The sequence below is a fragment of the Furipterus horrens genome, unplaced genomic scaffold (assembly GCF_987537825.1).
Source record: "Furipterus horrens unplaced genomic scaffold, mFurHor1.1.pri manual_scaffold_3, whole genome shotgun sequence".
Taxonomy (NCBI): domain Eukaryota; kingdom Metazoa; phylum Chordata; class Mammalia; order Chiroptera; family Furipteridae; genus Furipterus; species Furipterus horrens.
Window position 1 is genome coordinate 17,262,945 of NW_028327173.1, and position 16,150 is coordinate 17,279,094.

The following is a 16,150-nucleotide window of genomic DNA, read 5'->3' on the forward strand; positions in this document are numbered from 1 at the left end:
AACAATAAAACTCAGTGAGATAGCCCTGGCTCATGTGGCTCAGTGGATTGAGCTCTGGCCTGCAAAGTGAAAGGTTGCTGGTTCAAATCCCAGTCAGGGCACATGCCTCGGTTGTGGGCCAGGTCTCAAGGTGGGGTTGTGCAAGAGGCAACTGATCAACATTTCTCTCGCACATCAATATTTCTCTCCTTCCCTCCACCTCTCTAAAAATAAAAAAAAAAAAATTTTCTTTTAAACTTACTGAGACAAAGCAAGCTAACACATATTACTAAAGGGGGGATGTGGAACTCTCAGCAAAGATGTCCAAGAAATACAGAGAACTAGTTTGGTCTACATACCAGAACATCTTAGAATTAATCCTAATTAATATTAAATTTCAGTCCTCTAATCTTGACTCCCTCTGGCTCTTTTACTCAATTGCTGCCACTATAACAGTTCTTTATATTTTCTTAATGAATATGTTTAACTTTCTACTTTGAAACAATTTCAAACATAAAAGAAATGTGCAAGAATAGTACAAAAGCACCCATATAAACCTTTCCCCAAATTTATTATAGTTAACATTGCCACATTTGCCCCCTCCCTCTCTCCCCTGAAATACACACACAAATGCCCTTTTTTCCTGAACCATTTGAGAATAAGTTACAGACTTGAGGACCCCGTACATACTTAACTACTCCAGTATGTATTTCTAAGAACAAGGTCATGCTTTTATTTTTTTATTTAACCAGAACACTTTTATCAAAATCAGAAAATTTGACACTCATACAATGCTGATTTAATACACCGTCCATATTCAAATTTCATCAACTGTTCCAATAATATCCCTTCAACTTTCTTAATTCAGGATTTAATCCAGGATCACACACTGCATTTAGTTGTCATTTTCTTTTTAGACTCCTTTAATCTGGAACAGTTCTCAGCCCTTTGTTTTTTTATGACATTGACATTTTTGAAGACTGTATTCGCTGTTGTGGAGAAATGTCTCTCAGTTTAGATTTGTCTGATTATTTCCTCATGTTTAGTTTCAGGTAATGCATTTTGACAGAAATACTGCCTAAGTGATCTTGTGTCTTCCTCAGTGCACAGTATCAGGTGGCATATGATGTCTGTTTGTCTTGATTAAGGTGATATCTACCAGATATATCCACTATAATGCTGTTATTTTTCCCTTTTTCTGTGAGGAAATACTTCTACATTGTGCAATTATCCTGTCCATCAAATTTCCACCCATGGTTTAACTCACTCATTGATTATTCATTTTTTAAATATTTTATTTATTTATTCTTAGAGAGAGGGGATGGGAGGGAGAAAGGGAGAGAGAGAAACATCGCTTGGTTGCTTTCGTATGCTCCTCATCCAGGGACCAAACCCACAACCCAAGCATGTGCCCTGACTGGGAATTGAACCTGCAACCTTTCACTTTGCAGGATGACACCCAACCAACTGAGAACTGAGCCACACTGGTCAGGGCACTCATTCTTGTCTGTATCAATTACTGGTATGATGTGGTATAATGGTTATAATAAAGTGGTGATTTTCCAACTCTATCATTTCTTCATTTAGTGATTAGCAGTCTACTAGAATGAAGTGCTTTTCTCCCCACCTCCACCCCAAGGCAATCTCTGATATTTTTCCTTTAGTGGATTTTAATTTGTTATCATCCTAATGCCTTTTAAGCTGACTCCTGTGTCCTTATGATATGTTCATATCTTTTTATTTTGTATATTTCTGTTTATCTTATGCACAAGATGTAGGCTAGTTTGTGTTTTGTTTTTTTAAAGATTTTATTTATTTATTTAGAGAGAAAGAAAGGGAGAGAGAAAAAGAGGGAGAGAAAATTGATGTGTGAGAGAAACAGCAATTGGTTGCCTCTTGCACGCCCCCAACCGGGAAGCTGGCCTGCAGCCTAGGCATGTGCCCTGCCCTGGAATTGAGCTGGTGATCTTTGGGTTCACAGGCCGGTGCTCAATCCACTGAGCCACACAAGCCAGGGCCCTCTTCCATATTTTAATTTTCCTTCTTCTACATTGATATATCTATTATATCAATATTATAAATATTATATTTATTATATGTTAACATTGATATATTTATCCCAACAACACTGATACAGTTACTCATTTGCTCAATTTTACAAATACACACAATAGTTACAGAATTGCTGGAACAATATCACTACTAATGACAGATCTACTAACTAGAGTTCAATCAAGATTTCCTTAAAGTTTATTTTGTCTTTAAAATATACATGGTTGAAGAATATATACATATAGTCAAAATACTGTGTTTAAAACTTATGTGGGTTAGTTAGCATCCCCTCCCCACCTTTGTTGATTTAATTTTACTTTTTGCATGTGCAAAACCTCAACTTTGTTCTGAAAGTAAAAGCTCTACAAAAAGGTTCAGAGAATGATTACTCCCCTTTCTCTACCCTTCACTCTATGCCCTCCACCCCATAGAGGTAACCAACTTCATTAGTTTCTACTTATCCTTTTTGTGCTTATGTTTGTAAAAATATGCAGGTACATATATAAATTCTTATTTTCCCTCCTTTGTTACACCAGAATTGACAAAAATTATATTAAAATAGCCTGTAAACATATGGAAAAAATACTCAATTTCACTCATAAGAGAACTGTAACTGAAAACTATGTTGAGATGCCATTTTTCATTCATCAGAATGATTAAAAAATTCAAAAGCTTAATTACCCACTCTGTTGGTGAGTTGTGGAGAAACAGACACTCTCTTATATTGCTACTGGGAAGGCAAAATGGTGTAACCCCCATGGACGGAAATTTGGCAATATCTAACAAAACCACGTATGCATTTACTCTTTGGCCAGCACTCCTACTTCTAGGTTTTACCCTGAAGATACATCTTCACCAATAATAAAACACATGTGCACTAAGTTATTCATTCTGGTATTGCTATAGTCACAGACTATTAGAAACAAATCTTAAGAATCCATACATGGGAAATTCATTGAATAAATCTTGGTTCATCTACCCAATAAAGTGCTATGCAGCTGTGAAAAAGAGCTCTATGAACTGATATGAGTGATTTCCAAGATATATTGGTAAGTGAATAAAGATGGCCCTGGCTGGTGTGGCTCAGTGGATTGAGTGCCAGCCTGTGAACCAAAAGGTCACTAGTTCGATTCCCAGTTGGGTTGTGGGCCAGGTCCCCAGTTGGGAACGTGCAAGAGGCAACCAATCGATGTTTCTCCCCCTCTCTTTCTCCCTCCCTTCTCCTCTTTCTGAAAATAAATAAATAAAATATTTTTTAAAAGAAATGTTAAAGAGTACATATATATATAAAATGTCTCAATGATTCTTTGTCCTCAACAAATCCTCCAACCTAGTCATCCCCTCTATTCTCTCCTTACATGCTACCTCATGTCTTTACTACCTTTCCTGTCTGCCTAAGACTCCATGATTCATTACCAGTCATTGTCTTGCAACATTCAGCTGACAAAACCCCAACCCCAGATGATCTTTCAGCTTTCCTGTATCTTTAACTTTCCCTTTCTCTCCTGATTCTTTCCCCTTAGGATTAAACATGCTCAAGCCTCTCTAATCTAAGAATGTCCTTCCTTGATGCCAAATCCACATCCAGCTACAGCCTTCCATTTCTCTACCCCTTCATAGCCATACTGAAAGAGTAGTCTGTACTCAGTATTTTCACTTCCTCACTTCCCAGTACAGTCATGCACAGCCTCACAACAAGGATACATTCTGAGAAATGCATCATTAGGTGGTTTTGTCATTAGAGTGTGCTTAATCAAACCTAGATGGTACAGCCTGCTACACACCTATGCTGTATGGTATATCGCTGTTGTATATGTGGTTCATCATTGACAGAAACATCACTATGTGGCATATGGCTGGAATTCCTCAACCCACTTTTTTATCTACACCTCACACCACAAAAATGGCTCTAGCCCTAAATCAGTGGACACTTCTTAGTCCTTATCTTGCTTGACCCAACAATATTTGGTAGTACTGGGCACTTCCTCAATGAAACTTCTTCATCTGAGTTCAGAGGCATCACCCTGTTTCCTTCCTACTCCTCTTGTTAATTTCTTTTTTTTTTAAGTATATTTTATTGATTATGTTGTTACAGTAGTTCCAATTGTTTTTCCCCTTTGCTCCCCTCTGCCCAGTACCCCCACTTTCTCCAGCAATCCCACCCCCCCTTAGTTCATGTCCATGGGTTGTGCATGTAAGTTCTTTGGATTCACCCTTTCCTATGTTATTCTTAACTTCCCCCTGTCTATTTTGTACCAACTGATTATGCTTCTTAGTCCCTGCACCATTTCCCCATTTCTCCCCTTCCCTCTCCCAGCTGATAACCCTCCAAATGATCTCCATACTTATGATTCTGTTCTTATTCTGGTTTACTTAGTTGGATTTTGTTTTTATTTTTTAGATTCAGTTGTTGATAGTTGTGAATTTGTTGTCATCTTAGTGTTCATAGTTCTGATCTTCTTTTTCTTAAGTAAGTCCCTTTAACCTTTCATATAATAATGGCTTGGTGATGATGAACTCCTTTAGCTTTACCTTGTCTGGAAAGCACTTCATCTGCCCTTCCATTCCAAATGATAGCTTTGCTGGATAGAGTAATCTTGGTTGTACGTCCTTGCTTTTCATCACATTGAATACTTGTTGCCAGTCCCTTCTTGTCTGCAAAGTTTCTTTCGAGAAATCAGCTGACAGTCTTATAGGCACCCCTTTGTCTGTCTCCATAGATTAATTTTATCTGTTATGCTTTGTATAAATAGAATTCTGTAGTATATATTTTTATGTGTTTGACTTTTGCTTAGCATATTTTTTAAGTTTCCTCCATGTTGTTGCATGTATCTCTAGTTTGTTCCTTTGTATTGATGAGTAGTGATATGCTGTATGGATGTACTACATTTTGTTTATCCAGTCTCCTGTTAATGACCATTTGAGTTACTTCCAGTTTGGGCCTTTTTAAAATAAGGCATCTAAGGGTATTCTTAAACCGGTTTTTATGTGGGCAAATGTTCATTTTCCTCTAGTACTGTTCTCTAAGGTGATGGTAGCAGTGAGATCTCTCTTTAATACAGGTGGGAGTAGGGTGACATTTGATGTAGTCCAACATAGCCAAAGACTTTGGGGCCATATTGACCTGGGTTCCCATCTGGGCTCTGATATTTACCATATATGTGACCTTGGACAGGTTATTTATTATCTGAGACTTGGTTTTACTTGTAAAAAGGGAGCAATAATGAGATCGTATATATTAATATCTAGTATTCTACGTAGCAGTGGAATATTAAGGTGGGGACAGTGCCGACTATACTGCGGAACATAGTCTGTAAAGAGTTTAAAAGTAGTAATAAAACCACCTCAAAGTCCATTTGTTTTTTATCATTATTATGCACCTGCAATGATAAAATGCTTCTCTTTGCCTCATTCTTCCCTCATACACCATGCTACTAGCAGAGTATAGGAACTTATAATACATAGTAATTATAATGAACATTTAATAAAGTTAAGCAGGACCTAAGAGTTCATTTGGAATTTGGAACTTAAATGAGATTTGGAGCTTTTATTGCAGGATCTTTCTCTGTGCACTTGTTTCATCCAGGTCCCTGATGTGTAAGGCTCACTCTAAGTGCAAACATTTCTGGGGTCCCAGGGAGGCACACAGAAGTCTATTCCTTTCTAGGAGCCATCTCTGAACATTCCCTCCTCTCAAGTCCTTAAAAATTTCAAGTTTTATCCCCTTCTTTTTACCCACTTATTAATTCTGATATGTCACAGGCATATTTTTTTCCATTGTATCCTTGAACATAATTATAAATTGTGTACTTACATTTTACCCAGCCTACTTATCAAGGCCAAAGTAACTTCTCTTAAACACCGTTTCTTGTAAAGTAGCTTCCCAAACACGTGTTCTAACTTATAAAGCCCTTTATTAATATTTTTGTCAATACAGTTGACCCTTGAACAACACAAGGGGTTAAGGGCGCCAACCCCTCACACAGTTGAAAATCCATGTTTAACTTTTGACTCTCCAAAAATTTTACTATCGGTGTCTGCAAGGGATTTGTTTCAGGACCCCCACAGGTACAGAAATGCATAGATGCTCGGGTCCCCTATATAAAATGGCGTAGATCAGTGCCATACAGCCCACCCTCCGCATCCACAGACTTCCAACCACAGATCAAAACCAGCACAGGTACTTACTGATTTTCCTAGTAAGTTACCATTTTATTATAAAAGGATATAATTCAAGAACAGCCACATAGAAGAGATGCGCAGGGCAAGGTGTGTGAGAAGGAGCACAGAGCTTCCATGCCCTCTCTGAGCATGCCAGTCTCCCCAAATTTCCGTGGGTTTATCAACTCAGAAGCTCTCTAAACCCTGTCCTTTTGGGTTTTTATAGAGGATTCATTACATAGACACGATTGATTAAATCAGTGGCTATTGGTGATCTGTTCAACCACCCTGGAGGTCAAGGGGATAGAGCTGAAAGCTCCAACCCTCCAATTGTGTGGTTGGTTCCCTTAGCACCCACATTCCCATCCTTTGGTGCTTTCCAAAAATCAATTTATTAGTAAACTCGGGTGTGGTTGAAAGGAGTTTGTTATGAACATCAAAAAACTTTTATTACTCTTATTACTTAGGAAATTCCAAGGGTTTTAGGAGCTTTGTGCCAGTAATGGGGATGGAAAACCCAATATATATTTCTTATTATAAATCAGAATATCACAGCAGGTTACCTAACCTCTCTGAACATTGTTTTTCTTATCCATGAAATGAGTAATGGTAGCTGTTTCTTAAACAAGATAATGGATGTAGAGTGCAATATTAGTTTCCTATTGTTGCCATAACGAATTACTACAAACATAATGGCTTGAAATCAACACAGATTTATTATCTTATAGTTCTATAGATCAGAAGTCTAACAGAGGTCTCACCAAGCTGAAAGCAAGGTCCTGACAGGGCTATGTTGCAGTTCCCAGATTCTAGAGGCTGCTGCATTTCTAGGCTCATGACCCCCTTTCCCATCTTCAAAACCAGCAGGTCATGTCCCTTTCACACCTACATCTCTATTCTCTACAGCCAAGAAAACTCTGATTTTAAGGACCTATATAATTATTTGGGGCCCACTTGAATAATCTGGGACAGTCAATCTCAAGGACCTTAACCTTAATCATATCTGCAAAGTCCCTTTTGGCCACCTAACATAGCATATTTGTAGGTTCCAGAGGATCAGGACATGGCTATCTGTAGGGGCCATTGTTCTGCCTACCACAACTGCCTGACCCTGTGCCAAGCGCTTTGTAAGCCCTCATTTAGCAGCAATCTCTCAAGGCCCTCAGTACGCTGGGAAATTGCAAACCGAAGGTTTGACCCCCAGGCTCAAGTAGTTTACAGCCTTGTCAAAAAATGAGAGGGTTGAGGACAGAAATGATTCTGACCCAGAAAGAGTGACCAATGCCATGGGTGGGGTTTCAACCAAGTGCCATGGAAAAGTGAGAGGCCTCATGTCAGCGAGTGCTCTGACAAGTCCGAACAGAGTAAGTGTGTCTGTAATGTATGTTAAATGCGGAATCTGGAAAGAAATGAGGTTTAACCCAGATGAACAAAGGGTAAGAGAGAAGGAGGAGGCAGAGGAAAGGCCTTTTCCGACTGATAATTAGATATGTTTGTATCTCTTCATTATTTCCATTAGTCCCCCTGGACTCATTTGTTCATTTATGCAACAGATATGTGCCAGGGACTGTACCTGGTCTTGGATGTGCAGTGAACCCCGCACATAAAAGCCTGCTCTCTCAGGGCTCGGTCCGATGAAGCAACCACCACATCAGCACAGTGTGGCAGTGGGAGCCCGCAGGAAGGCTGTGCGTCCCTCCCAAATTGACACAACAGGAAAAGGATCTTGAAGGAACTCCCTGTAAACTGAAACCTGAAGAATGAGTTGGAGTTTTTCAGTTAGGACGCTTTGGGCCACAAGTAATAACCCAACTCAAAAGGCCTTAAACAGTAATGACTGATTGGCTTACTTAAGTGGAGGTCCGAGAGTAGAGTAGGCATCTGGGTTGGTGACTGTGGTCACTCGGACTCCATTTTTCTATGATTTCCTGGGCTGGGCTTTCCTCTCTGTCACTTTTACTCTCAGGCTGGCTTCCCTCGTGGTTGCAGTTCCAGGTGTCACATCAGTACTCGAACGTCCAGATGAAAAAAGGCATCTCTTTCATAGCCTCTCTCCTGAGAATGAGAAAACTCCCTTCCCAAAAGCTCCCAACAGCTGTCCCCTTGCATCCGATTGGGGTCACAGGCTCCTTTCTGGACCAATTCCTGTGCCCAAGTGAATGCCATGTCCAATTTGGCGTAGGCCTAAGTTTCTGAACCTGTCATTGTGGAAAGAACAATGGATTTACCCTTCCTGGAACACATAGTCTGATTTGGGCAGGGAGATAATTAAATGAAAATCAAGATACCGTAAGGAAAGAGAAAGGATAAGGGAACAGAAAGAACAGTAGATAGGAATGCCTAGTGACTTGTTTTCTCCTTCTCTCATGTAACACTTGTTTCTGCCACTTCATACCTTCTGCTCTTCATGGATTCTGTTCCCTCGTAATTCTGGCTTTGCCATGATTTCTCTCTCTGCATGCTTTCAACTTTGGCATCTGTTAACTGCCTCACTCTCTCCGTGTTTCTTAATTCAAATCCCCAAGCTCAAGACACCGGCCTAATGTACCTTACTATATACAAGGCTCCACCTACTGGAAGCAAGCTCCAAAAGATCAGAGACTTTTGATTTGTACACTGCTGTACCCCCAGCATCTGAACAGTACCTGGCACTTAGTGAGTGCTCAGTAAATGAAGTATATGCCGAATGAATGAAAGATCAGCCTTCTAGGTAACTGACTTCCCTTGGATCAGATGCTTTTCCAGGCAAATTTTCTGTGGTCCTGTCCCTTGAAGGGACTGCTGACATGTCCCTTCTAGTGACAGGAGCAGAAATTTGTTTGGATCTCACTTCTATTACTTACTATTATCTGAACTTCGTTTTACTTCTCTGCAAAATGGTATCAATGAAACCTGCCCTTTATGACTCAGGGGTGTTCAGTATCAAATACAATCATGAAAATAAAAGTACAGTATTCCCTCACTTATCGCAGTATTATGTTCTAGACACCCCCACGATAGGTGAAAATCAGCGAAGTAGGAACTTTACATTTATTTTAGTATTTATATATATTTTAGGGCTTTATAAACCCTTCCCACACACGTATAAACCTTTCCCAGTCCCTTATTAACCTTTTCCACACTTTTATAAACACTACTTATGTTCTTAAACATATTCTACACTCTTAAACCTACGTACTTTAACAACATATGTATACAGTACCACAAAATCCTGCGATACAGCGAAAAATCTGTGATAAATAATTAAATATAATATTTTTAAAAATCCCGCGATACAGTGAGGCCGCGATAAATGAACCGCAATATAGAGAGGGACTACTGTACTTTATATATTGTAAGATGAAGGTAGTTTAACTCATTTCTGGTCACTCACATGCACCTGGAAAACATAGATGGCGGAAAGGTTAGTTTACCTGTTGAATTCCACTTCTTGGTAATGAGTTCCCCATGAGAACCTCTAACTGGCTCTCTTCTTGTCCCTTTTCCATTTGCTCCCCCAGGGTCACTCAGGATGTGTCAACTGTCTGGAGTGGAATGAAAAAGGAGAGTAAGTATGAGCTAGAGCACGTAGTGGGTGCTAGAGAAAGGGAGTGGGGAGGCTGGGAGATTCTCTTCCTAAATCTAAGGGAAAGGATGGCCCCCAGTGAACAGAGACTGCTGCTCTCTGCCGCCTACTGTGATTTAGTGCATCATTGTCAACACACGGTTCAACAGTGAAGCCCAGATAGGTGGAAGGTTTGATGGCCATCCAAATCCTGGTTTTTTGATAAGCTAGTGCACAGTTTAAGGAATAACAACAAATTCTCAGGACAAATAGAAGAGAATCAACCAATGTTTACGAGATAGCCTTAAATTCTATGACGTACTGTTATTTAAGTTCTGTGTGGTTAACTCCTTATTATCTGGGAATGTGGCATAGGGAGGAATTGCCCCCAAACTTGCGGAGAGGTCAGAACCCCTCATTCTGCTTACAGCTTACTGGCCTCTGGCTCCGATGACCAGCACACGATTGTGTGGGACCCGCTGCACCACAAAAAGCTGCTCTCCATGCACACGGGACACACTGCAAATATATTCTCTGTCAAGGTGAGGAGGATAAGCCACAGAGCAAGTGAACGGGGTGACTGGGCTGTGCACATGGTTGCGTTTGCATGTGTGTGTGTCCCAGGTACCCCTTGGGGTCACATATACCTTTGTGATCTGAACACCTGATGGTAATTCCTGAAATCCTATCTCTTTTCCATATTCTGCTTCCTCTCTTTGAGCCAAGAGGCAAGCTCCAGATCAGTGGATTCTCAACCTTCCTAGTGCAGCGACCCTTTAATACGTTCCTAATGTTGTGGTGACCCCCAACCATAGAATTATTTTCGTTGCTACTTCATAACTGTAATTTTGCTACTGTTATGAATCATAATGTAAATATCTGATATGCAGGATGTATTTTCATTGTTACAAATTGAACATAATTAAAGCATAGTGATTAATCACAAAAACAATATGTAATTATATATGTGTTTTCCGATGGTCTTAGGCGACCCCTGTGAAAGGGTTGTTCGACCCCCAAAGGTGTCGCGACCCACAGGTTGAGAACGGCTGCTCTAGATGAATTTATGTGAGGGGTAATGGTGGGAGGTATCGTTCTGAGCATGTTCTCTGCTTCCTGGAGGCTGTTTGAACTAGGCAAATCACCTAACTACTCTGGGCCTGTTTGCTCATCTGTAAAAAGCTAGCAGCTAAGCAAAACCCCTCAGATTTGTAAATAAATGAGTGAATAAATCATTTAATTTTTAATGTTACCTGGCACGGGTGCTTTTAGCTGTTCTCCCTTTCATAGAAAATGGGTCTGCTGATTGTTGGTGGAGGGGAGTTGAGCTGAGGAGAGTGGGAAAGAGATTTGTAAGTGTCTTCAGACCTCTGAATACCTATTATGTGGAAATGACATGAAACTTGTCCCTTTTGATCCCAGAGAACAAACCTAGGACACATGGCTTTAAGTCCGCAGAAGCAAATGCAGGCCTGATGAAGGAAAGAATTGTCTAATGTTTAGGGCAATTTGAAAAAGTAGAATGAGCCCTCCGAGGATGTAGCAAATGTACTTAGCACTGAGGTATTCTGCTTGCTGGGAACTTCATTTGCCAGGTGTAAGGTTGGAGGAAATGACCTTTAAGGATCTTTCCAGCTCTGAAATTCTATAATGGATATATGTGAGAATGAGGCTGTCCTTTGGAAAGCCTCACTAATCCAAGAAGTATTTTCCTGATTAATATCCAGAGGAATTACAAGATACCTGAAGAAGGCAGATTCAAGAGCTCAAAACCTACTTATTTCCCTAAACCCTATCTCTTTCCCAAGTTGTGATTCTCAGCTTCTGTCCCAGGAGCCAATCCTAGATGAACTTCTGCTATTTTAGAGACAGAACTATGCTCATTCACCTCTTGCATAGCAAACAGATTGCTTTCTGCCACCTGTAAAGTGTTACATCCAGTTTGAGTCTGCGGGGCCAGATCTTTGGAAGAGACCTAAGCCATCATTTTGGATTCATAGAGCATAAAACGTTGAGTTCAGACGCCAGAATTTAACAATGGCCTTGATGCTCACTAATAGTAAGACCTTGAACAAGGCGAATTATATTCACAAACCTTCAGTCTCCTCTTCTGTTTAAAAAAAAAAGCGTGGAAAAGGATTTTTCTCTCTCTTCTGGTGGGAAAAAATAGGTTTACAGAGTTCATATGGAAAATAATACAATAGTTAATAAATAATAATACAAGAATAAACTTTCACATACAACTGTAAACCTACGTTGGCCCACCCTGTGTTTAATCCACGAGCTCCCCCTGGTGGCAGCTCCAATGTGTAACAAGTGTGGCAGCCCGTCAAGTTCTTCCCAAGGGCTCTGTTTTTTCAGTACATGGAATATATGCCGTTTCCAGACAGGATTAGAGACCATTAGTTGTCCCTAAAAGTAACTAAATTCCATCTAGTTCATCTAGTCCTTGTCCTAGTGAGCCATTAGAAAAGTATACATAGGAAAAGTGAATTGTTGCTTTTGTGTGAACATTTAAGTCAGGTGGGACTTTAGTTATTTAAAATGCCGAGTAATGCCCTCCCCCCAGCACCCATTCAGCCTTGTTGTGGGTTGCAAGAAACTATTCAATTTAGAAAAAAAGATAATGTAATCTTTTGAACTCAAGAGAGAAGAGAAGAACTCAATTAATACCATACCCGTATATTTTTCTTCCTCAAAACTAGGTGGTAGAACAGCATACTTTTTAAAAATTATTATTCAGATTATGTTTGCAGCTGTTTTGTCACCTGGCGTATTTTGTTCTCGACCTCATCAGAATGGTGGGGTTCTCATGCTTTTTCATGGCTGCTTGGTGCTCAGCCCTTCCCCAGGGTCTGACGTTTGAGCTGTTTCCAGCATTTGTCATTATAACAAGTGCTACTCCAAGCATTTCTGTACAGGTCGTTTTTTTGTTTTAGAATTATTTCTCAGAAGTAGAAAGATGTTTTGGGTCAAAAGATAGAAATAGTTTTTACCTTTGCTACCTGTTGCCAGACTGTTCTCCAGAAATACTTGCACTGATTTAGAACAAACAGTGACTCCCTTAAAACACTGAAAGTCCTTTTCATTCCAAGACTAATTTATTACTAAGCCCCCAGGCTCTTCAACAGCGGTCATGAAGCAGTACAGCATACAGGAATCAGAGAGACTTGAGTTTGAACACATTCCTGCTGAATGTCAGTGCTGGGCCTCCGTTTTTAATGGGGTTATTTTAACAGTCAATGAGCTAAATTACCTGCCCTGTTGTCTAACACATGGTAAACGCTTAGTAAATGCTAACAGCTATGATTATCATTCACTCAGCTCTTACCTGGGGAAGAATCAGAGGAAGGTGTTTCCTTAGGCAGTCCAACTTAGCCTAGGTCAGGACTATTCTGGCAAAGTAAAGGTATATGCCCCGATGTTGACTTTTAGGTGTGAGGGCTACTGTTCAATGTCCAAAGTTTTCTTGGTGGGTTGTCCTGGATGGGCTCATTTTCTTACCGGAAATGGCAAGGGAAAGAGGGAACTCACATCCAGGCTGGTCTCTTTCTGTGGCTAACCCTTACCTCCACAACCTGCCAATCTCTTCCTCAATCTTTCCGGAGCAGTTCCTGCCTCACGCTGGGGACCGCATCTTGATCACGGGGGCAGCCGACTCCAAGGTGCATGTCCACGACCTGACAGTAAAGGAAACGATCCACATGTTCGGAGATCACACAAATCGGGTGAAACGCATTGCCACGGCTCCCATGTGGCCCAACACATTCTGGAGTGCTGCTGAGGATGGGCTTATCCGGTAAGGGCCTGAGGCATTGCTGGGGCCTGCACCTCCCACTGCGTGTGGGTTGCCCCCTCCCACCTGCCCATACCGCTTTCCTCCACAGACCTAACTCCTTCCCTCCAGCAGAGTCCCAGCCTCATTAGACTGCCCGGAGCAGTTGTCTGTGGACAGCTCAGCTGGGAACATTCTCTTCCCCTCCTCTCACGTCCCCCACACTTTTCCCTCTCCTGTGCTACATGCAGGCCTTCTGGCCTCCCACCACCTCAGAGGCAGAGCCTGCCTCTTCGGGGCTTTCACACTGTTGTTCCTTCTACCAGTTCTTTTGGTGTGTGGCTCTTTCTTACTTTAAGGAGTCTGTTTAAGAGCCACCTCCTCAGAAGCACCTTCTCTGACCATCCTAAAGTAGACTCCTTCCCTGTTATTCTTTGTCTCAGTGCCCTGTTGTATCCTCTGTAACCCTAGTCATCGTCTGTAGTTATTTTCTTTACTTGTTCATTCCTTTTTCCTGTATCCCTCAATGAATAGTAAACTCTCTCTGAATAGCTCCATGTCTGTCTTGTCCTTGGGTTGTGTCCCTAGAGCCCAGCACAGTGCCTGAAACATAGAGGCACTTGATACATTTCTCTGGAACAGTTGGCTGGTGGGCATATGCCTGTAAGGGAGAGAATCATCCAGAAATGGTAAAGTGGACTGTCCCCTTTCCCAGTGGCCGGTATTGTCACACCTTTGCCTCTGCTTCCCTTCATCCTAAAATGGTCTCATTGCCCTTTTTTAACTCCTGTCCTCAGATATGACATTAGAACTTTTTCCTTATCTCCCCAACCTACCTTAACTGCCTCCCTTAAAATCCTATAGGAAAGGGATTTAAGTCATGTATAAACTATAACATAGCAATTAGAAGCAGGGCACTGAAGTCAGAGAGACGTGGGGTTAAGTCTTACCTCTGTCACTCAGTGTTTGACTGAGGCAGGTTATTTCACCCCTGAACCTCCATTTCCTCATCTCTGAAATGTGAATTACCATAGTATCTCCCTTGTTGGCCTGAGCATTGAAATTGAGATAGGGCCAGTAAAACCTTGGCACAGCATAGTGAGTCCTCACTTAACGTCATCAGTAGGTTCTATGACTATAAGTGAAACAATATATAACAAAACCAATTTTACCATTGGCTAATTGATAGAAACGAATTATCACACATCTCATTAACGTTATAATGAAGCAATATTGAATGATGGAAAGATGTTTTCCGAGGACTTGCTGTACTCAGAAGACAGAAAGCACTTGGTTAATGGCAAGTCTAACCATGTTGCGCTTGTTGACTTTGACCAGACTGTGTCAGGGCAGCAGGTAGAAGCTGGGCATCAAGGGCCTTGGGCAGAAGCCTAAGCACTTAGGGGCAGGCACAGTCACGGAAGGTGTTCTAGTAGAAGGTAAACATAAACTGGCCTTCCAGAATAGACAGGATTTGGATGGGCAAGGTAAAACCGAGTGGACTCCCTGCTTGAGCAGAGTTTGTGAAGGAGGGGTAAATGTGGCATGTACAGGACAAAGAGTTCTGTAGTTGTAATTGACCCACGTTTAGAAAACTGAGGAACAAGGTTGGAGAGGGATGTGAAATCAGGTCTTGAAAACCAGACTATGGAGTTCCGTAAAAGTAAACTAAAAGTACAGTCATGCTAAAAATACTAAGGGATTGCTGCAATTTGAGCTGGAAAGTGAGCTTAAAAAGATTCAGCGAGCCCTGACCGGTGTGGCTCAGTTAGGTGTTGTGCTGCAAAGAGAAAGGTTGCAGGTTCGATTCCCGGTCAGGGCACATGCCTGGGTTGCTGGTTTGGTCCCAGTCAAGGCGTGGCAACTGATCAATATTTCTCTCCCTCTCTTTCTCCCTTCCCCTCTTAAAAAAGAAAAAGAAAGAAAGATAAAGCAAACAGTGAAGAGATCATTACAAAACTCCAGGCAACAGGTAGATGAGCACTGGGTGATGTCCCTCCCACTCTCTGCATGGGCCTGTGTATCGGCAGCAAAAACGCCTCCCAGGCTGCAGCAAAGGGCATGTGGCATGACCTCTGCCACCTGGAAGGGACTCTTGGGCTTCTCTTGGCACTTGGTGTTTCTAGGTAGCTCTTAGATGATCTCCAGATTCTCTTTTTTGTCACCTCTATACTTCCTTTGTTTCCTACAGGAAACTAGATTTATAATAAGAATTAGAATTAAGGAGCAGAATAAAACTCAAAAAGATATATTAAAAAAAAAAAACTAGGTTAGGAAGGCTTTTCTGGGCCACTATCAATAAATAAATACATTAAATGATAAAATAAAGAATTAAGGAGCCAGGCAGTCTTAGGAAGCTATCCCAGCTCTGTACTTACTAGCAGTGTTGTCCCAGGATGGTGCGAGGGCTTAATTAGATAATATGTGTGCAACACATAGGGACAATCCTGGACACAATGCCATTTCCAACCAAGTGTTAGTAATCAGTAGTAATAGTACTTAGTAGCAGTAATATTAACATCTGTTGTGTTTTTTTTTAAAAGATACAGTGGTATTTACCCTAAGGAGTTATGTTAGAATAAAACACCGTGTGAAAAGCCTGCTACAGGGGCCTGGCACAGTGGACACTCAAGAAATGA

General features: G+C 41.1%; 1 protein-coding gene across 1 annotated transcript in view; it reads left to right on the top strand.

Moving 5' to 3' along the window:
* Positions 1–16,150, top strand: part of WDTC1 (WD and tetratricopeptide repeats 1) — a 63,129-nt gene that overhangs the window by 33,878 nt on the left and 13,101 nt on the right. The window contains exons 4-6 of the mRNA XM_090268878.1: positions 9,693–9,739; positions 10,167–10,278; positions 13,348–13,535. Of these exons, the coding sequence (XP_090125004.1) occupies positions 9,693–9,739; positions 10,167–10,278; positions 13,348–13,535 (347 nt within the window). The remainder of the gene's footprint in view (positions 1–9,692; positions 9,740–10,166; positions 10,279–13,347; positions 13,536–16,150) is intronic.